General features: G+C 51.1%; 2 protein-coding genes across 3 annotated transcripts; both read left to right on the top strand.

The window, feature by feature from the left end:
- The first annotated feature begins 906 nt into the window (after positions 1-906).
- AP2M1 (adaptor related protein complex 2 subunit mu 1) lies at positions 907-10,941 on the top strand. Its single transcript, XM_068985786.1, has 11 exons — positions 907-1,020; positions 2,976-3,092; positions 4,897-5,162; positions 5,880-5,962; positions 6,572-6,707; positions 6,798-6,939; positions 7,446-7,565; positions 7,670-7,805; positions 7,909-8,006; positions 8,514-8,625; positions 9,278-10,941. Exons 2-11 carry the CDS (start codon positions 3,019-3,021, stop codon positions 9,410-9,412), a joined length of 1,302 nt encoding a protein of 433 aa, XP_068841887.1. The 5' UTR covers positions 907-1,020; positions 2,976-3,018; the 3' UTR covers positions 9,413-10,941.
- Positions 10,942-11,892: 951 nt separating this feature from the next.
- Positions 11,893-19,591, top strand: ABCF3 (ATP binding cassette subfamily F member 3). 2 transcript variants are annotated; one of them, XM_068965131.1, is made up of 21 exons: positions 11,893-11,982; positions 12,217-12,346; positions 12,505-12,584; positions 13,070-13,116; positions 13,283-13,380; positions 13,479-13,601; positions 13,775-14,041; positions 14,356-14,436; positions 14,525-14,584; positions 14,682-14,738; positions 14,851-14,873; positions 14,984-15,039; positions 15,153-15,353; positions 15,453-15,529; positions 17,571-17,615; positions 17,697-17,829; positions 18,247-18,335; positions 18,438-18,529; positions 18,705-18,837; positions 18,972-19,059; positions 19,149-19,591. In XM_068965131.1, the coding sequence occupies exons 1-21, from the start codon at positions 11,910-11,912 to the stop codon at positions 19,305-19,307; spliced, it is 2,112 nt and encodes a 703-aa protein (XP_068821232.1). In that variant the 5' UTR covers positions 11,893-11,909; the 3' UTR covers positions 19,308-19,591. The 2 variants fall into 2 exon arrangements, with proteins under 2 accessions (XP_068821232.1, XP_068821225.1); XM_068965124.1 differs by having other exon boundaries at positions 12,217-12,364.
- The last annotated feature ends 840 nt before the right edge of the window (positions 19,592-20,431 follow it).

Here is a 20,431-nt window from a genome sequence, read left to right as displayed (position 1 = left end):
AGTAGAAGACACACAGGTCCTGACCTTGAGGACCTCACAGGCCCATAGGTATATAGTTGAGGTAGAACACAAACATATTTTGAAAAATTTTAGCTTTTCTTCTAAATATTTGATTCCTTACTCCCTGCCCCGTACCTTAAGTCTTGATTCCTGGGAAAAGGCTCATGTCTAGAACAAATATACAATGCAAAAAAGCTTGGGGAAATCAGAGGTCATGTTATAAAGCAGTTAACTCAGCACAAACACTTCTACTGCCAAGTCCTGTGCGTGTGTGTGTGTGTGTGTGTGTGTATAAAATGACAATCAGTCCTCGGACTCTGGAGACTGAAAGGCCTACAGCAATTCAAGGCTTAACAGATGGGCTTCAACAAATGGCAGTAATCCTCTGCTGCTGCTGCTAAGTCGCTTCAGTCATGTCCGACTCTATGCGACCCCATAGACTGGACTATGCAGCCCACCAGGCTCCGCCGTCCCTGAGATTCTCCAGGCAAGAACACTGGAGTGGGTTGCCATTTCCTTCTCCAATACATGAAAGTGAAAAGTGAAAGTGAAGTCGCTCAGTCGTGTCCAACTCTTAGCGACCCCAGGCTGAGGCTCTCTCAAACTCTGAAAGAGGAACAAGAAGGATTGCAGAAACTACAATTCCCAGAATGCTCAATGAGGAAAAGGAAGTGAGCATAGCAGCGTATTCTGGATTGTGTATTTCGGGTGGGGCCGAATAAAGCCCCTCCTACTTCTCCCCCAAGGCACGCCTAGCCCCTCCTTCGAGTCTTGAAGGCTGTCGGTAGTTGTAGTTCTACGAAATCTAGGGGTGCTTAAAACTGTAAGAGATAAGGCCGAGAGGCCTGTTGGGATTTGTAGTCTGCGCCGGCGGCGGGTGCGCACGCGCAGTTGAGGCCGGGGCGGGGCCGCAACACTGCAGTGAAAGCCGAGGCAGCGGGCAGGCGAGCAGGGGGCGGGCGGACATCTTGGGATCCGGAGAGTGGCCGGGCCGGCCGAGCAGAGGGCCGCGGACACCAGGTGAGCTCGGGATCTCGCCATACGGGGTGAGGGAGGACGCCCTTTGCCGTTCACTGCACTGCGCTACGCGGAAAGCAGCCCACACCCGGGAGTGGCCTCAGCCTTCAGATCAGAAAGGGAGCTGACGGCGGGGCGGGGGCGCCCGGGGCGCGGTTGCAGGACGGGCGCGGAGCGATGCCCTCCACCTGACCCGCCCGGAGCTTCGCTTGAGAGGGAGACCCTCTTGGAATCCTTCCAGACAGGGACTCCGCGCGGCGGTCCCCTCCCTGAGATCGTGACAATCTCCTAGCCCTCGGCGCCTCCTCCTCCCGGGGCAAGGACAATTCCCCCATCCCCTAGGACAGTGACATCTCCTTGTGCCGCCTCCTTGGACTGTGACAAGGTCCCCACTCTGCGGCACCCTCTCCTTGCAGTTGAGTGACAGCCCCCGCATGCCGTGGAACCATCTTTACCCGTGATGTCCTCCCCGGGGCGAAAAGCCCACCACCCGCTCATGCTTGTACACCTGCATACCACAGCAAGCTACGTCTCCCCAGCTTTCCCTTATTCACCACTGCTAGTCTCACCCTGCCTTGTTTTCCTCTTCAAAGCCTTGACCTTTGCCATACTGGAAACTCTTTTCTCCAGGTGCCCCCACCAGCTCTGTTGCTGCTGTGGGCTCACTTGAGTACACTGCCTGGCTGTTGCTGCCAGTCTATCCCTTAACTAAATATTCCTTTCCTGACCTGGGCACCATCTCTGCTTCTCTGATGCCCTGAGTTCCCTACCACCTGATCCCTGTGAACTTGCTTCTTTGCCCAGGGCTCTACCTCCATTTTGCGCTTTCTCTTCTGGTCTCTGGGACTGAGGAATGGGAAGTGTCCACCACTTTGAGAGACTTATTCTCTCATCCTGGGACACCTTGACTGCTATAATAATACACTTTATTTTCCAGTTTAGAAACTGAAAGTCTCCTAAACTGCCCCTCTTGTGAAATTAACACCAAGGCTAATCCAGGAAATATAGAACTAAACCCTTTTTCTCCTTGCAAACAATCTGAATTAGTTGGACCCAAATAATTTAGATAGTTCCAGGATTCTGCCCCTTGTTTTTAGGCATTCAGGTCAGAAATGAATTATGTTGCAGGTCTGGAATCAGAATTTCTACTGGACGGATCTCTTGATCTTATGAACCTGCTCTCCCCTTCCTCACAACACCCCTGTATTCTTATTTACTTGGGAGCTGAGGGGGAGCTTCTCTATTTCAAAGAGAGGTGGTCAGAAATAACTAATAAGCTGCTTGGGTCACTGAAGTGTAGTCTGTCAGGGCTGGGGCCTTTCTTCTCTGCTCTTTTGCTTGTTTATTTGACTGCCTGGGAGAGGTTGGAGCAGCACTCCTGGGTTTATGTCAGGGTCTTAGGGCTCTCTTCTCTCCTCCTTAATCCCTGCACACCCTTTCCTAGAATGTTTAGACTTTTGTGAATTAGAGAGTCAAAGTTTCAGGCCATGCTGCCTTCTCTGAAGGGTAGTGGAGGCTGAGAGTAGCGCTCCTAAAGTTTTGCCTGGGGGCCCCAGGCCTGAACCAGCTGGAGTAATTCCTACCGCCATTCCTGCAGCCGCAGGCAGGCCTTTGCAGTGACTCACCAGCTAGAGCCTGATTGAGAGTCTGCACAGGAAGGGGCCTTGCTGAGCTCAGCGCTGTGAAAGGGGGAGGGGGCTACTCTGGGCTCAGTCCCAGGAAAGGGAGGGTCAGAACGGGCTTAGAATCCTGGGCCTAAGTCCCTCTCCTTTTCTCCCAGTATGGGATAAACAGGAACTGGGGCCTGGTGAAAGGGAGGGGCTTGGCTGAGAGGACTGTAGGGTCACTTGCTGGAGGGTTGAATCAGGAAAAAGGCCCAGCCAGTGACCTGGACAGCCCCTTAGGGGACAGGGCTCAGATTCTGCCGCCTTCCCTTACACTGCCGCCATCTATCCTAGGTCTCTTCTCAGAGCGATGGGCTGCGAAGACTGAGCTGCCGCCATGATTGGAGGCTTATTCATCTATAATCACAAGGGGGAGGTGCTCATCTCCCGGGTCTACCGAGATGACATCGGGTGAGTGCCCTGGCTGAGCCAGCTGTGCCCCCACTCCCATCCCTCCTCTCCAGCATGCAGGGCCAGGTCTCTTTCTCCCAGAGGCTTGATCTGGACTGTTCCCCACCCCTTGCTGCATCCTGGATGCTCAGCTATTACAGCCTGGTTCCCATTAGGTCTGGTGGTATTGGCCAAGCAGCCAGTTGCTGGCCACTCAGTGGGACCTGTGAAATGGCAGGACCCTCACAGTTCTAGGAACTCCTAGCCTTGCTGCTTCCTGTTCCCTGTAGTGACAGACCTAGTTGCTGGAGATGAGTGCTTTTGCTTGAAGGGTTGATCCCTCCTCTGAGAAGGGAGATCTGTCTCTAGTGGGTGGAATTAGTGGTCATGCTGGCAGTACTAATCTAAGTCTTGCTCTCAAAAGCCCTTCTTGTGGTGAGAGCCTTCACTGGACTCTTCAGGCTGCCAAATCCTCTCCCACTCCCTTTCTCAGGAGTCAGGCTGCTGACTCAGCTGTTTTCAGTTCCTCTTGGCCACTCCAGGAAGAGAGGTGGTGAGCAAGCCTGAGGCATTCTCTGGGTCACCAAGGGATGGGCAGGGAGGCTGTGCTGCTTTTCTGGTCTATCAGAGTAGACCAGGAACAGCTCCTTGTCTGTGTCCTCAGACCTCTACCAGGAGACACAGCCTCAGTTATTCTGCCCCACCCTGCACACCACTGACCTTCCCTGACAGAGGGGACTTGTCCTAGCCTCAGGAGCTCTGATGAGATTAGGTTCCTCTGGTTCATGCTGCCCTGTTTTTCTTCCTGGAATTGCTTAGACTAGACAGTCAGAGATGGGCCTGCTACAGTGGCTCCCAGCTTCATGGCGAATGGGGATAGCCTGGCCTTTGTGCCTGTTTGTTGGCTGGTGGTGGGGCATGAGCTAGAGACATGGCAACGCCTGGCATGCCTGTACCCATCCACACCCCTCCTCCGGCCCTGGAGGGCCTGGCTGAGCCGACCAGGGCACACACTGTCTTGCATGCCTTGCTGTGCTCTCCACCCCTTGCCTGTGGCCCATCTGCTTCCGCCGCATGGTGTGTGCTGCCCACCCCAGTGTGTTGTGTCTCTAACCCTCTCTCTCGTTACTGTCACTCTCCTCTTCCCGGTGGCGTCATTTCTCTCATCCCATCTCATTGGCTGCTGTAGCAATAGGTAAGCGGCCTGTCAAGCTGCTGCCCAGGCACAGGTGGGTGGGGGCCCCTGCCCCCCCATCACTGTTCTCTTCATTCTTTTTTTCATCCCTGAACTTGCCCTGGAATTAGATCCTGGACAAGCATGGGTGACCCAGCTCTGTGACCCCTTGGCTTTTCCCTCAGTATATTAGAGCCTTCTCTGAAGGCATGCTGGCTTTGCTACCTTCTGGAGGACTCAGCCATCCCCGCTGGTGGAAAGACTGGAGAAGAAGCAGGGTCTCTCTCTTTTCTGGGCCTGGAGCTTACTGAGAAGCTATAGAGGTGGCAGCAGGGAAACTGCAGCCAGGCATGGGAGTCAGGAACGTATTTCTCTAAATCCGATAGACGTCACTTTATTATCTGCCCTACTGTCATTGCCACTTGACTTCCCTGTCTCTCGTGCCCAGATGTCAGCCTGGCTCTGGCCCTTCTCTCGGGCCCCTGCTGGGAGGAGTCTTAGAAAACTGGCCCGACAGTTAAGGCATCGGCTTTTGAGTATGTGTCAGGCTTTAGCAGAGAGGAGGGTGGCTATTTGTTAGCAGCTGTGGTTGATCCCCACGGAGTGAGGTGTGCCTGTACTGAGCAGCCTCTGTGTACTCTTTTCTCTCAGGAGGAATGCAGTGGACGCCTTTCGGGTCAATGTTATCCACGCCCGGCAGCAGGTGCGCAGCCCCGTCACTAACATTGCTCGCACCAGTTTCTTCCATGTTAAACGGTCCAACATCTGGCTGGCAGCTGTCACCAAGCAGAATGTCAATGCTGCCATGGTCTTCGAATTCCTCTATAAGATGTGTGACGTAATGGCTGCCTACTTTGGCAAGATCAGCGAAGAGAACATCAAGAACAATTTTGTGCTCATATATGAGCTGCTGGACGGTGAGGCTGGTGGGGCAGTGGGTCCCGGGTGGGAATAAGCTTGGTGGGGCCTGGCCTGGAGGTGGGAGTAGGTCTGAGGCTCGCTCCTGTGCTCTCTAAACTTTGTTTCCTGTATGGTCTTTTGAGCCAGGAGGAGGACAGTCCAAATCCAGACCTAAAGACTGATCTGAAGTGAATACAGAAATAGGCTAGCGAGTAGAGGTGGGGGAAGACCGAAAGGTCTTTTGGTGGCTGGTCCTCCTGCTGTTCAGTTAAGCACATTTCATTCTCTTAACCTTGTGGTTTGGGCCTTACTACACTGACTGTCCTACCAGCTTTTCATATCAAGAGCTGCCTCAGAACCTGGATGAGGATGTGATATTACAGGTTCCTCTGGATGCAGTTACCTCTGTAGGGTATGATTTAAGTGAACTGAGTCCTTCCACCTTCCCACATCAACTCTCTGTATTTTAAGGGCTTAGGGCTTCTGGACTTCTTACCCACTGGCCATGTGACTCTTCTGATTTTTTTTCTATTTGAAAAAAATGTGATGTTTTAACTGTTTTCCTATAAAGCATAAATTCTAGAGTAAATGCTACAAAGCTAGAAAAATCTTGCTGTAGATGATGCTACAGTGCCTTTTAGAGCTATGCTGGACAGATGTATCCAGGCCAGGAGGGATGGGAAGTAGGAGCCTTCAGCTTTTTCTAGGAGCTGATGAATCCCTTCCTTTTGCAGAAATCCTAGATTTTGGCTACCCACAGAACTCGGAGACAGGTGCATTGAAAACCTTCATCACCCAGCAGGGCATCAAGAGCCAGGTACTCAAACTGTCCAGGCTATAGACAGGGTGGAGCCCAGCTTCCCTTCATCCCAGCTGGCCCCCAAGCCTTTTCTGAGCTGACTCATGAGCCCATCCCTGATAGGAAGTGCTGGCCTGAGCCTTCTGCCATGACTGCAGGCCTGTTTTGCTCTGTGTGGCCTTCTCCCACCCCTGGAGCTTGCCAACTCAGCATCTCTGTTACTGGGAATACAGCTCAAGCAGTTTCTTTTTATGTTGCAGGGAGGGGGGTGTGGGCTGCTCTGGAGGCTTGATATTCCTCAGGAGGAGAGAGCCTGGGTCCCCTTCTGGGATCCAGGCTTCATAGCCTTCTTCTTCTTTTCTGCCTGCCTCTTCACATCTGCGCTCATCTGCTGCTTCCTGTGGGCACCGTGTTGGCTCTGTGTTCTCCAGCATCAGGTAAGCTGTTCCCTCAGCTTCCACCCTTGCAGCTTTGCTCAGTTTTCTCCAGGCCCTGCCCCATGGGGGAAGATGGGTCACATGGTGTGGACTAGAAGGGTGAGGGGATGAGGGTGGAGTAGGGATGGAGATAAGAGAATTAAGGGGACGAGGAGTGAGGCCTTGTTGTTTGTCTCTGCGCCCCACATAGACAAAAGAAGAGCAGTCTCAGATCACCAGCCAGGTGACCGGGCAGATTGGCTGGCGGCGGGAGGGCATCAAGTATCGCCGGAATGAGCTCTTCCTGGATGTGCTGGAGAGTGTGAACCTCCTCATGTCCCCGCAAGGTGAGGGCCCTCGCGTGATGAAGCTGGAGGGGAGCCAGGGCAGGATATTGGTCCTGACTCAGCTGCTTCTGGTTATCTGTCCATCACCAGGGCAGGTCCTGAGCGCCCATGTGTCAGGCCGGGTGGTGATGAAGAGCTATCTGAGTGGCATGCCTGAGTGCAAGTTTGGAATGAATGACAAGATCGTCATTGAGAAGCAAGGCAAAGGCACAGCTGATGAAACAAGCAAGAGGTGCCCAAAGCAGGGTAGCTGGTGGGAGAGGGTGGACCTTGGATGGCTGAGCAGAGCCTGGTGAATCACAGGTTCCTTCTAGATTACATGTCTGCAGTAATGCAAACTCTCACTTCCCAAGGGTGTGCTTGGCTGGTTGCTCTTAGTATCTGTGTTGAAGAGATGAGGGGGTTGTCCTCACCCTACTCAGAGTAAGCCCATTTTTTTTGGTCCCAAGGACCAAGATTCTTCTGTACATACTGATGGCCTCTGCCCAGTATGCCTGAAACTTTTGTGTTCCATACAGCAGAACTCTCAAAAGATAATGAGTTTGCAAAGCTTCCACTCATCCGTAACTCTAGGAAAGGGACCCCCAAAGTGAGAAAGCTGTATTCTGGCAGCTTTCCATATATTACAGTGCAAGCCTTGTCCAGGCTGTTGCAGCCTTTGTGGGTGGGTGGGACTCCCAGCCCGACTCACTGCTGCCATCCTCGTGTACCAACAATACCTTCTATCCCTGCTTGCAGCGGGAAGCAATCAATTGCCATTGATGACTGCACCTTCCACCAGTGTGTGCGACTCAGCAAGTTTGATTCTGAACGCAGCATCAGCTTTATCCCACCAGATGGAGAATTTGAACTCATGAGGTGCCAATGGGGTGTGAGGAGCAGGGGTTACTATTGGCAGAGAACAGGGAGAGGGGGGAGGACAGGCTCTGCTGTGCCAACCTAAAGCTGTCACACCCCTGAAGGTATCGCACCACCAAGGACATCATCCTTCCTTTTCGCGTGATCCCACTAGTTCGGGAAGTGGGACGCACCAAGCTGGAGGTCAAGGTGGTCATTAAGTCCAACTTCAAACCCTCACTACTGGCTCAGAAGATTGAGGTGAGGATAAGGGGTTTAGGGAGGAGGCAGCACTTGTCTCTAAGTATAAAGGCAGGTGACGTCAGGATTCAGTAGAGCTCCCTGACACGTGTGTCACTTCTAGGTGCGGATCCCAACCCCACTGAACACTAGTGGGGTGCAGGTAATCTGCATGAAGGGGAAGGCCAAGTATAAGGCCAGTGAGAACGCCATCGTGTGGAAGTGAGTCTTTCCTTCGTGAGAGCACAACAGGGCTCAAGAAGCCTTCGTGTACCCTCTTGTTAAGTGTCACCTTTTGTTCGAGCACGTGTGTGTATTGGGGGAGTGGGGGTGACTGCTTCTCCTGGAGCCCCTGGTTGTGTCCTCATCCCTTGTACCTCTGTGCAGTTGTGCACATGCCTGCACTGAGGTACATGCATGCATGCTTTTATCACGATTCTTTAACGTTTCCCCATTTGCCCTTGTACCTCTGTGAAGTAGAGAGCAAGGGATAGCTTGGCCATGTGTCTAAGCAGAAACTGCATGCAGCCCGCAGTGCTAAAGGAATAACAGACCCAAGGTTTCATAGCAAGAGGTTATCAGAGTCCTCACCACCTTGCCTTGCCCTGGCACCTCCCCTGAGCTTCTGGGTTCTTTTCCCCCCACAACCTCCTTAAAGGGGCAGTAACCCCCCTTGAAGTTTTCTTAGCTACCAGGGGCCCGTGCTGCCTGTTGACCCTGTGTTTCCAGGATCAAGCGCATGGCAGGCATGAAGGAATCGCAAATCAGCGCTGAGATTGAGCTGCTGCCCACCAACGACAAGAAGAAATGGGCTCGACCCCCCATTTCAATGAACTTTGAGGTACGGCAGAGAAGGGGCCTAGAGCAATGTGTGCTAGGAAAGACCTTAGAAATCCTTCCAGTCAACCTCTGCACCTACCACCTTGCTGATGATGAAACTGAGACCCCTGAGAGGTGATTTTAATTCACAGACCCATTTCTTCCCCTGCAGGCTTCCTCCTAGAAATTGATATTCACACTGACAGAAATCTTTGACTTCCTTTGGCTTGTCATAAAACAATTCTTAGGAAAAACTGAGATTGCTTGCATGCTCAGTAAGACACAAGACAGGAAAATGGGCTGACTTTGCTTTATGCACATTAGACGTGTAATTTTTTCCACGGTACTGTTTAAGTCCATAAAACTGAGCAGGATAAGTGTATTTTAAGGTAGGTCTTTGGTTGCTGTCACCTGCTGATTAAAGGAACTGATTCAGGTCATCACAGGCAGGGCCTGACTTCAAACCCAAACCACAGATTGCTAGTATTCTTTCTTCTTTAGTAACCTCTTAGGGGGCCCCTCACCATCCCAGCTTCCCAGAGCTTCTTTCAGGGTCCCAGTCATTCAAACCCTTCTAGTAGAGAGATGAGGTAGGGCAGGGCTGTGGAACCTCCCCAGGGAGACCGGCTATGAAAGGAAGGCCACATCCCTAACTGGAGCTATCCCTTGCCCAGGTGCCATTCGCACCTTCTGGCCTCAAGGTGCGCTACTTGAAGGTGTTTGAACCGAAGCTGAACTACAGCGACCACGATGTCATCAAATGGGTGCGCTACATTGGCCGCAGCGGCATTTATGAGACCCGCTGCTAGCTGCCTGGTGGCCGCTAGCCCACCTCCCCACCCACCCTCTTCCACAGGTCTGGGTGCCCTCGGCCACCACACATCAGTGTCTCCTCCCTCCTGCTTTGCTGCCTGCCCTTTGCACTAGCCCCCGAGTCTAGGTCTGGACCAAGCACATTGCGAGTGGGACTGGTGGAGCAGTCCCTGGGCTCCCTGAACGGGGTGGTTTCAGAGGCTCCTACTCCACCATCCATCTGCCTGCCCTAGCCCACTGCCAGGCTCTTGAGTTCTGTGACCAAAGCCAAGTGGGCTCCTTCTCCTCCCCTCTCCTGTGGCCACATCTCTGGAGTGGGAGGGTTGGCTGCCCCTCACCTCGGAGCTCCCCCAAAGGCCAGTAACGGATCCCCAGCCCTCAATTCCTACTCTGCTTTGGGATAGTGTGAGCTTCATTTTGTACACGTGTGACTTCGTCCAGTTATAAACCTAATAAACTCTGTAGAACGGAGCTGCTGGCTAAGTGTTGAAGTGGGAGCTACAGGGGAGAGGGTTCGGTGGGACTGCCCCTCCCCTGTCTTAACTCAGCCTTAAGTGGAATTCTCTTTTGTCATAACTTAATTGTTATGTCCCTCAGGGCCAACCAAGCCCTTACCCTGACAGGTATTTCCCCCAGAATGCCCCGCTGATAGCCTCAAGGGCAAGCAGCCCCACCTGGCCTCAGTTCCCTGATGGTAGAAATTCTTACCAAAAATCATCCTCAGTTTTAGGCAGGTATTTTTCTGATTAGCAGAGATTAAGCAAGGTGTACATTTGGTCTTCCCAGCCATCCTTAGAAACTGACTGAGCTCTTAATTTTATCCTCCTCTTAGTTATTCAAGCTTCCCAGACCTTGGTGGGTATGTTGTAAAAAGGAAAAATTTCACTCTTCCCTGGCCTCTTATGGGCTCCCCCCGCCCCCCGTGGCTGAGTGGTAAAGAATTCACCTGCAATGCAGGAGACCAGGCTTCGATCCTGTATCAGCAAGATTCCCTGATGGGGGAAATGGCAATCCGCTCCAGTGTTCTTGCTTGGAAAATCCCATGGACAGAGGAGCCTGGCGGGCTACATCCATGGGGTCACTGAACAGGCAGGCAGGCCTCTTAGATAATTCCTCCCTCCATGCCTCCCCCTTGCCAAAGAATTGTGTGAACAGGACCCTGAGGGGAATGCTCCATATTCTGCTAATGTGTTGGAGCAAAGATCTGCCATCACCAGTTTTTCCTTGCTTAGTCTCTGCCTTTTTAAACCTAAGAAATCTATTAAGAGAAAATTTCAAACAAGTAGAAAATATGTAATGAACTCCCATCATAGTGGTTCAACTTGTGATCAGCTCTTTAATGTCACATCCAAACTGTTCATGCTTAATCCAAGTGTCCTACAAAAAAACTGTCACAACTTACATCTGGATCCAAACAAGGTCTGTTGATTGGTGGATGCTTGTAAAATCTTTGAAAAGCCACAGGTTCTCCCTCAGCTTTTGCAATGTTGTTGAAGAAACCAGATAGTTTTGTAGTTTCCCTGTGAGAATTCCACTTTCCCTGTGTTTCAAATAAAATGGAAATCTTTATTCCTCAATGACAAAACGATGAATGGGTGTGACTTTAACTGACAATTTTGGAGCCAGTTTGGAAGAATATTCACATTAAATGTGAAGCGGTAGCATTTTGAGGAAATGCCTTTTACCCGAGGGAAACACTGAAAGGCAATAGCCTTTTACGGTCACTTACTGAGACTCAGGTTGCGGAGACGTCTGCTTTGGGTGTAGGTTGGGAATACTAATGAAATTACACAGACCTTGTCGATCTGGTTTTCTTGCCCAGTGGCTGTCAGTGAGGAAGGGCCCAGGGGTGATGGAAGGCCCAAAGGGCGTTATTCGCGAAGGTCTGCTGAGCCGTCAAGTGAGAGGTCGCGGGCGGGCTGGCTACCTGATAAGACAAACAGCCCGTAGGGCCTGAAAACCGAACAAAATCTGCGACTGCACAGAAAGGCACCAGGGGCTTATGAGAGCTCAGGCACCAGCGTGAGTCAGCAATGCTCTCAGCGGGCTCCAAAGTGGACAAGCACGCAGCGGCTGACGCGCCTCTGGGGAGCACGTAGAATCTAGCAAGGCCAATGTGCTTTATCGACCGCCCTTCTCGGGAGGTTCCCTTCATGGCCTGATAAACCGCGAGCTTCCCTGCACCCCGCCCTCGCCCCCTGCAGGATCTCCACCTCCCAGAAGTCTGTGAGAATCGTACATGTGGCTAATTCTTTAGTGAAAAAGTCGCGCAAGCGCAGAAAGTGCGTCTCGGCGGAGACTCTGAGCGGTGCTTGCGTACGGTACCGCCAGCGCCGTTCGCCCCTCCCACCGGGTTCTGCGCACTCCGCGCCTTTCTTACGTCACCGTTTCGCATGCGCTTTGGAAGGAAGGGCGAGCTTTCGGGGGACCGGTAGGGGGCGGGCCTTGACCGGGGTCTCACAGCGACTGCGCGGACGGGAGCCCGACTGGAACATGGCGACTTGCGCTGAAATCCTGCGGAGCGAGTTCCCCGAAATTGACGGACAGGTCTTCGACTACGTGACTGGTGAGCCGAACCGAATCAACGCGCTGGGGATGCCGAAGTGGAAGTCAGGGCGGGGGGAAGTACTAAGGCAGATCAGTGGCGGGGACCGCCGCTAGGCCTCTCCTCTGTGTGACCTCTTGTCCCGAGGACCAGTTGGGTCTGGAGCCCGGACTGGGGCCGCAATACGGGGACCAAAACTACTTGTATGTCCACCTTACCTGGTATCTTCCTCGTGTCTTGACACGCCCTCTCTAGGCGTCTTGCACAGCGGCAGTGCGGACTTCGAGTCTGTGGATGACCTGGTGGAAGCTGTGGGGGAACTGTTGCAGGAGGTGTCCGGGGACAGCAAGGATGACGCGGGCATCAGGGCCGTGTGCCAGCGCATGTACAACACTCTGCGCCTGTACGTGCCAGGGCAGGGGGATTCGTGGGGGAGACGGGAGAGCGGACGGTCAGGTGACAAGACGTGAGAGAAGAAGGTCTGATGGCCATAGAGCTTTTTCCTGCTCTTCTAACCCATTGCTTTCTATCCTTACCCTCAAGGGCGGAACCACAGACCCAGGGAAACAGCCAGGTGCTACTAGACGCCCCCATCCAGTTGTCAAAGATCACAGAGAACTACGGTGAGAGAGAGGGAAGACTGAACTAGCTGCCCTACGTCCTCCACCCCTTAGCCATCTGCCCTCTGGGGCTCAGGACTCTTGGTACCTCTTTTCCACAGGACAAGGTTGTAGGAGTTAGTTGATGTCTTTACTGAGGGCAAATGAGCCATTAATAAAGGGATTAAGATTGGGGAGGTCTCCAAGCTCTTGGGTGTGGTAGGACCCATGGGTCTTGGAGCTGGACAGATTTAGGTTCACTTCCCAATTTTGCAGCTTACTAACCTACTGCATGATCTTGTAAGAGTTGCTAAACTGCTCTTAGCCGCTGTATCCTTAATCTGTGAGTTGAGTTTTTGTTCTAAGTGTTGAGAGAATTGATATCTGTCTCCAGGATTTGTAAAGCTTTCCTTTAAACATATGGGTCTGTGTTTGATTCATGTTAGTCACTGAAAATGTTAGTTTCGTTCCCTTAGGGAGAAGGTGACTGCTTTTCTTATCGCTTACAGACTGTGGCACCAAACTTCCAGGCCTGCTAAAGAGGGAACAGTCCTCGGTGAGGAGGGAGAGGAAGAAGAAAGGGAGGGGTCTGTGTCTATGGTGGGGGTGAGAGTTGACTGTTTCTAAGTATTGGAGTGTCTTCCTGGGGCATTTCTGATTGACTTTGCCTGAGTCCTTGAGCCCACACCATAGGATGAAATGCATTATGTTTGGACCCTTAGACGGTGAATGCAAAGAAGCTAGAGAAAGCTGAGGCTCGATTGAAGGCAAAGCAGGAGAAGCGCTCAGAGAAGGACACACTCAAGACCAGCAACCCTCTGTGAGTTAGTGAAAAGGGCTGAGAAGAGAGCAGAGCAGTCCCTATTGAGATGGAAGGCTCCTTGGGAGTGCTAAAAGCCATCCATTTCTCCCTTTAAGAGTCTTGGAAGAGGCATCAGCCAGCCAGGCAGGCAGCCGAAAGGAAAGTCGGTTGGAATCATCTGGAAAGAATAAATCCTATGATGTGCGAATTGAGAACTTTGATGTGTCTTTTGGCGACAGGTGAGGGAGTGGTGGTGGGGGGGTGGGGCTGACAGGTTTTTTTTTTTTTTTTTACAGTTAAAGGAGAATTTGGAGCGGTCAAATGGGGCTAAAAATAGTTAGGTTTCTTTTGTTAAACTTGTTGTGCAGCTATCTCTAGAGCCCCCTTTGTCATCTTCCTGCTACCCGTGCAGGGTACTGCTGGCTGGAGCAGATGTGAACCTAGCATGGGGCCGCCGCTATGGCCTGGTGGGTCGGAATGGGCTGGGGAAGACGACACTGCTGAAGATGCTGGCCACCAGGAGCCTGCGAGTTCCAGCCCACATTTCCCTACTGCATGTGGAGCAAGAGGTTGCTGGAGACGACACCCCTGCCCTGCAGAGTGTGCTGGAGAGTGACACGGTGCGAGAAGACCTGCTGCGTCGGGAGCGGGAGCTCAACGCCCAGATTGCCGCTGGCAGGTGAGGGCTCCCTGGGACAGACTGAGCAGCAGCAGCCGTGCTTTGCAGAGTGCCTGCCATGCTGGCACAATCCGCCATTCAAATACCCATGCTAGTAAGCAGCAGGGCTTAGAGTTTGGCTCAGTGGAGCTGTGCATTCCTTGTTCCTGGCATGGTGCGCATTGCCCTCTCTGCTGTGAGCAAGTCCTTCCTGTGTTCTGTTCCTGTCCCAGCAACAGTGCAGCCAGTAGCCTGCTTTGGAACTGTCCTGAGGTGCAGGATAAAGTAGTAAACTTCTCCCGCTCAGCCTGATAGCTCTTCCCCCGCATCCCTAGGGCTGAGGGCTCACAAGCTGCACAGCTGGCAGAAATCTATGCCAAGTTGGAGGAGATCGAGGCTGACAAAGCACCTGCCAGGTATTTAAAATTCCTTTCCTTCCTTCAGATTTTATCTTTCCTTTCTGTTACCTGTTCCAATCAGGTTCTTTCATTTCTTCACTCCTAGAGCATCAGTTATTCTTGCTGGGCTTGGCTTTACCCCCAAAATGCAGCAGCAGCCCACCCGGTGAGTGGCCCCTACCATTCTTGGCTCTGAACACTGTTCGCCGTGCCTCTGCCTCTTCTCGTGAACACTCGCCCCTGATGCAGCTCTGTCTCTTTAGGGAGTTCTCAGGTGGCTGGAGGATGAGACTGGCCCTGGCCCGGGCTCTGTTTGCTAGGTGAGTCCCCTGGACCTGTATGTGGATACTGTGGAGGATGAACTTGGCTCTTGGGAGGTGGCAACAAGTCCCTGACCTGAAACCTCAAACCATGCATTCTTCTTTTCCATAGGCCAGATCTGCTGCTGTTAGATGGTGAGTTTGAAATGCGGCACCCTGACTTTGGGGTGCAGAAGGGTGCTGTTGTCCAAGTTTCCAGTTCTCCAGCCTTTCAATCCCAAACATGTCCTCCCCTGCTTTTTCAGAACCCACTAACATGCTGGATGTAAGGGCCATCCTATGGCTGGAGAATTATCTGCAGGTGAGTGCTTCCAGGTGTGGAGCAGGTCTGGGGAGCGTCTGCCTCCAAGGCCTCTGGGGTTTGGGAGCTGATTGCCCTCCCAAACCGGGCCTGCCATCCTGTGACCCCCTCAGACGTGGCCCTCCACAATCCTGGTCGTCTCCCATGACCGCAACTTCCTGAATGCCATAGCCACAGACATCATCCACCTGCACAGCCAGCGGCTGGATGGTTACCGGGGAGACTTTGAGACCTTCATCAAGAGCAAGCAGGAGCGACTGCTCAATCAGCAGCGTGAATATGAGGCCCAGCAACAGTATCGCCAGCATATCCAGGTGGGAGAGCAGGCAGGACTGGGGACCCGCCCCATCCCATGTGTACTAGAGTCGTAGGGGGTGAGGGAGCTGAACATGCCTGAACTTGTCCACCTGCAGGTTTTTATTGACCGTTTTCGCTACAATGCCAACAGAGCCTCCCAAGTGCAGAGCAAACTCAAGATGCTGGAGAAACTGTGAGTACAGTGTCCCTGACCGGGCCCTGACTCCTCTCGTTTTGTAGGGAATGCCTACAATTCTCATCTTACCCTCCCCTTTTAGATCTCTCCTTTCCTACAAATCAACTTTAACTTCCTTCCTGCAGAAAGGCCTGCAGGGAAGGCCTTCTATTCTATTCTGTTACTACTCTTGGAGAGCTCATCTTGCCCCCAGACCTTGGCAACCATCAGTCTACTTTCAGTCTGTATATATTTGGTAATTGTGGACATTTCATATAGACAGATTTGTCCCTGTGATCTTTTTTTTATGTCTGGCTTCTTTCGCATAATGTCATGTGTTTGAAGTGCATCATGTAGCCTGGATTAGTACTTTACTCCTTTTCCTGGCCAGATAATATTTCATTGTACAGTTACTCCACATTTTGTTTAATGATTCATCAGGTGGTGGACATTTCGGATTGTTTCCTGTTTTGGGCTGTTAGGAATAATGATGCTGCTATGAACAAGTTTTTGTGTGGACATGTGTTTTCTATTCTCTTGGTTATATAGCTGGGAGTGGAATTGCTAGGTTATGTAATAATTCTATGTTTAAGATTTTGAGGGATTGCCAAACTGTTTTTAACAGCAGCTGCACCATTTTACATTCCTACCAGCAGTATATGAGGATTCCAATTTCTTCACCTCTTTGTCAACATTTATTATCTGTCTTTTGAAGTTTAGCCCTTCTAGTGGATGTGAAGTGATAGCTCTTTGAAATCGTGATTTGTATTTCCCTTGTTACTAATGATGTTGAGCTTTGGAGGCATTTTTTATTGAAGTACAGTTGATGTGCAATATTATATGTTTCAAGTGTTCAACGTAGTGATTCACAGTTTTTAAGATCATGTTCCATTTATACTTATTATAAAATATTGACTATATTCTCTGTGTTGTTTAATAAATATATCGTTGTAGCTCATTTTATACCTAGGAGTTTGTATCTCTTAATCCTTTACCCTAGTCTTACCCCTCCCTCCCTCTCCTCCACCCACTGGTAACCACTGGTTTATTCTCTATATCTGTGAATCTGTTCTTTTAGATTTTATTTTTTAGATTCCACATATAAGCGATATACAGTATTTCTCTTTTTCTGACTGACTTCACTTAGCATAGTCTTCAAGTCCATTTATCTTGTTACAAATGGCAAAATTTCATTCTGTTTTTATGGCTGAGTTGTTGTTCAGTCACTAAGTCGTGTCCGACTCTTTGCAACCCCAGGGATTGCAGCACCCCAGGCTTCTCTGTCCTTCACTGTCTCCCAGAGTTTGCTCAAATTAATGTTCGTGAGTTGTTGATGCTATCTAACCATCCCATCCTCTACTGCCCCCTTCTCCTGTTGGCCTTCAGTCTTTCCCAGCATCAGAATCTTTTCCGATGGATCAGCTTTTTGCATCAGGTGGCCAAAGTATTGCAGCTTCAGCCTCAGCATCAGTCCTTCCAGTGAATATTCAGGCTTGATTTCCCTTAGGATTGACTGGTTTGATCTCAAAAGACTCTCAAAAGTCTTCTCTAACACCACAGTTCAAAAGTATCAGTTCTTTGATGCTCAGCCTGTTTTATGATCCAACTCTCACATTCATACATGACTACTGGAAAAACCATAGCTTTGACTATACAGACCTTTGTCAACACATTGTATATGTGTGTGTATATGTATATCCATTCATCTGTGGATGGATGGACACTTAGGTTGTTTCTTTGTCTTGGCTATTGTAAATAATATAGCTGTAAACACAAGGATTCATGTATCTTTTCCAATCAGTATTTTTTTTTTTCGGTTATATACCCAAAAGAGTATTGGAAGTTTAATCTTGAAGCAACATTTCTAGACATACAGGTGGTAGGGGAGCTTAAAATCGTAAGGCTTAGGATCTTGTGACATTGAAACATATATTAACTGGGAGAACAAAAAGCTACCCCCCAAAAAAACCTCTGTTCTTTTCAGCATATGTATTACTTGTATGATAAGAACAAATCCATTTTTTAAAGAACAAATCTAGTCTGTCTCCTCTCTCCTCAGACCAGAGCTGAAACCTGTGGATAAGGAGCTGGAGGTAGTGATGAAGTGAGTGCTGGATCAGAGGGGCAGGTGGGGAAGCTCTTGTTTCTGGGGCTGCCCTCAGGCTCATCACCCCACCTCCTGCAGATTCCCCGATGGATTTGAGAAGTTCTCACCACCAATCCTGCAACTGGATGAGGTGGACTTCTACTACGACCCAAAGCACGTCATCTTCAGCTGTCTCTCTGTCTCTGCCGATCTTGAATCCCGCATCTGTGTGGTATGGCTGCCATCTCTGTTCTGTGAGCTGGGACTGAACTTTGTCTTATTGGTCTCAGCTCTGAGTGTCCTCCTAACTGTGGAACATAGAGGAGAGAGCATGGCTCAGGGTCAGACTTGGGATGCTAACTCTGCCATTTCTTAGCTTGGTTACTAAACAGACTCCGCATTCTTAAAAGAGAGATAACATCCAGCTTGCTCTGCTGTTGGGAGAATTAATTCCCTTGCACTTAGTGGGTACTTGGGTATTGGTCCCCTTCACAGCTTTAGTGTTTACTTCATTTTTCTCTACAGTTCTTTAAAAATATTTTTTTTTAGTTGTTGGAGTCACTGGGACTACCTGGGATCTATTCTCATCTCCTCTGCTTCTGTATCCCATTCAGGGATGCTCTTTATATACTCATGTGTCTTCTTACAGGTTGGGGAGAATGGGGCTGGGAAGTCTACCATGCTGAAGTTGCTTATGGGGGACCTGACACCTGTTCGGGGCATCAGACATGCTCACAGGTGGGGCCCACACCTCCGCTTTCCAACCCCTCCTGCGCTGTAGCTACACTCCTTTATGGTCATTGCTTTCCATCCCCTTTCCACCTTCCCATCTGTCTGCAGGAATCTGAAGATTGGCTATTTCAGCCAGCACCACGTGGAGCAGCTGGACCTGAATGTCAGTGCTGTGGAACTGCTAGCACGCAAGTTCCCTGGTGCGTTAGGGATTTGAGCTGAGGAAAGAGGGCTGGGCCAGACACCTCCCCCTAGGCTTACCTTGGGTTGCTGAGTCTGGGTGTAAGAATGTGGGCAATGCGGGTGGGGCTGGGTGGATGGTGAAGGGAGGGAGTTGGGCCTGAAGCCCACACGGTGGGGTGGGGCCTATTGCAGGACGACCTGAGGAGGAGTACCGTCACCAGCTGGGCCGGTATGGCATCTCTGGAGAACTGGCCGTGCGCCCTGTTGCCAGTTTGTCTGGGGGCCAGAAGAGCAGGGTGGCCTTTGCTCAGATGACCATGCCCTGGTGAGCCGGCTTGACTAGAGCTTTGCCCTCCACTTTCCCCTCTTGCCCAGTGGAAAATGATTGTCTTGCCTTGGTATCAGAGCTCATTTTCTCCCAGCCCCCTAACTTCCCACCTTTCTGGGTTCTGCCTTCAGTCCCAACTTCTACATTCTGGATGAACCCACAAACCACCTGGATATGGAGACCATTGAGGCTCTGGGCCGTGCTCTCAACAACTTCAGGGTGAGTGTACCTTCACGCTGCCCACTCCTGCCTGGGCCTCAGCATGCCTTTGGGCCCCTCTGAGAGCCCCACGGTCTCTTGTCTTGCAGGGTGGTGTGATTCTGGTGTCCCATGACGAGCGCTTCATCCGGTTGGTGTGCCGGGAGCTGTGGGTGTGCGAAGGAGGCGGCGTCACCCGGGTTGAGGGGGGATTTGATCAGTACCGAGCTCTTCTCCAGGAACAGTTCCGCCGTGAGGGCTTCCTCTAGGGCCATGAGGCTGAGGACTGTGCCCAGGACATGGACTGTGTTTCAGACCCCTGGGCCACCATGTAGGCAGCCATCTCCTGCCACGGACTTCTTGGGGACAGCCTTATTCATAAATCTCTCTTTTTGACTGGAGCATCCTCTGCACAACCCGGGAGCCCCACCTAAGGGTCTTTGAGGATGGGTCCTCCAAGGGGAAGGGAGTGGGGGGGCTGCCCTCTGGGACTCTAGACCCCTCCCACTGCCCCAGCTGCGACTGGGCTCTGATGGCCGCTGTGTAAATTAAACATCCCTGCATCTCCATTGCTCACTCTGCTGCTCCTGGTGTAGGGCTGCAGTGTTTGCCCATGGTTAAAGGGTGCAGTCTCTCTGATTTGGCATTTTCCTGTGACATTTGCGTCTGTCATGTGGCGGAGGCCATGGAAGCATCAGTGTTGCCCCTGGGGGAAGATGTCATTAAAGCTGCTGGGGGTCGACCTTGCAGTGGACCAAGCTTATAATGAAGGGCAGTGTATTCCATCACTGCAGTGCTGTGCTCTCCAGCCAAGGCTTAGCTGAAGGGGTCTGGGTTCTGCTGTCTCAGCCCCACTGCTTGAATGAGTAAGCTGATTCTGCAACCTGGCCTCAGACATGGTTTGCCAACTGCTTTCTCCAGTGATCTCTGGCCTATGCTCACTCTGCTTCTCTGAATTTGACCCTTTGGGGCCAAAGAGAAAAGTGAGAAACTGTCCCCATTTTGCTTGAGTGGTTTTTTGTTCCTTTTTCTCTTAACCATGTAGGAGAGGCCTGGGAAGTAGGAAATTGAGAATGGGGTCTAAGGCAAAGAAAAAGAACATCTTGGTTTCAAATTAACCAGTTTTTAAATGGGGAGAGGGAGTTGTTTAACAGAGGTAGTATGATTTGTAAGTAGTATTTCCTGGATACTCAGCCACTGTATGTAATCGTCGTGCAGAAGACACTATAATTGCTTTCCTCTTAATGACTGGAGAAACCAGCATCAACAGAAGGAACTTGTCGGCTTTGTGGAGAATTGTCATCACAAAGTTCAACCAAGGAATCTTAACCCAGCCACTGTGGGTCTTGTGATACAGGTCGCAGGATACACCTGTCTGGGGGTAAAGAAGAAT

The sequence above is a fragment of the Capricornis sumatraensis genome, chromosome 1 (genome assembly GCF_032405125.1).
Source record: "Capricornis sumatraensis isolate serow.1 chromosome 1, serow.2, whole genome shotgun sequence".
In the NCBI taxonomy this organism is placed as follows: Eukaryota; Metazoa; Chordata; class Mammalia; order Artiodactyla; family Bovidae; genus Capricornis; species Capricornis sumatraensis.
This window is presented reverse-complemented; position numbering and strand designations above follow the sequence as displayed.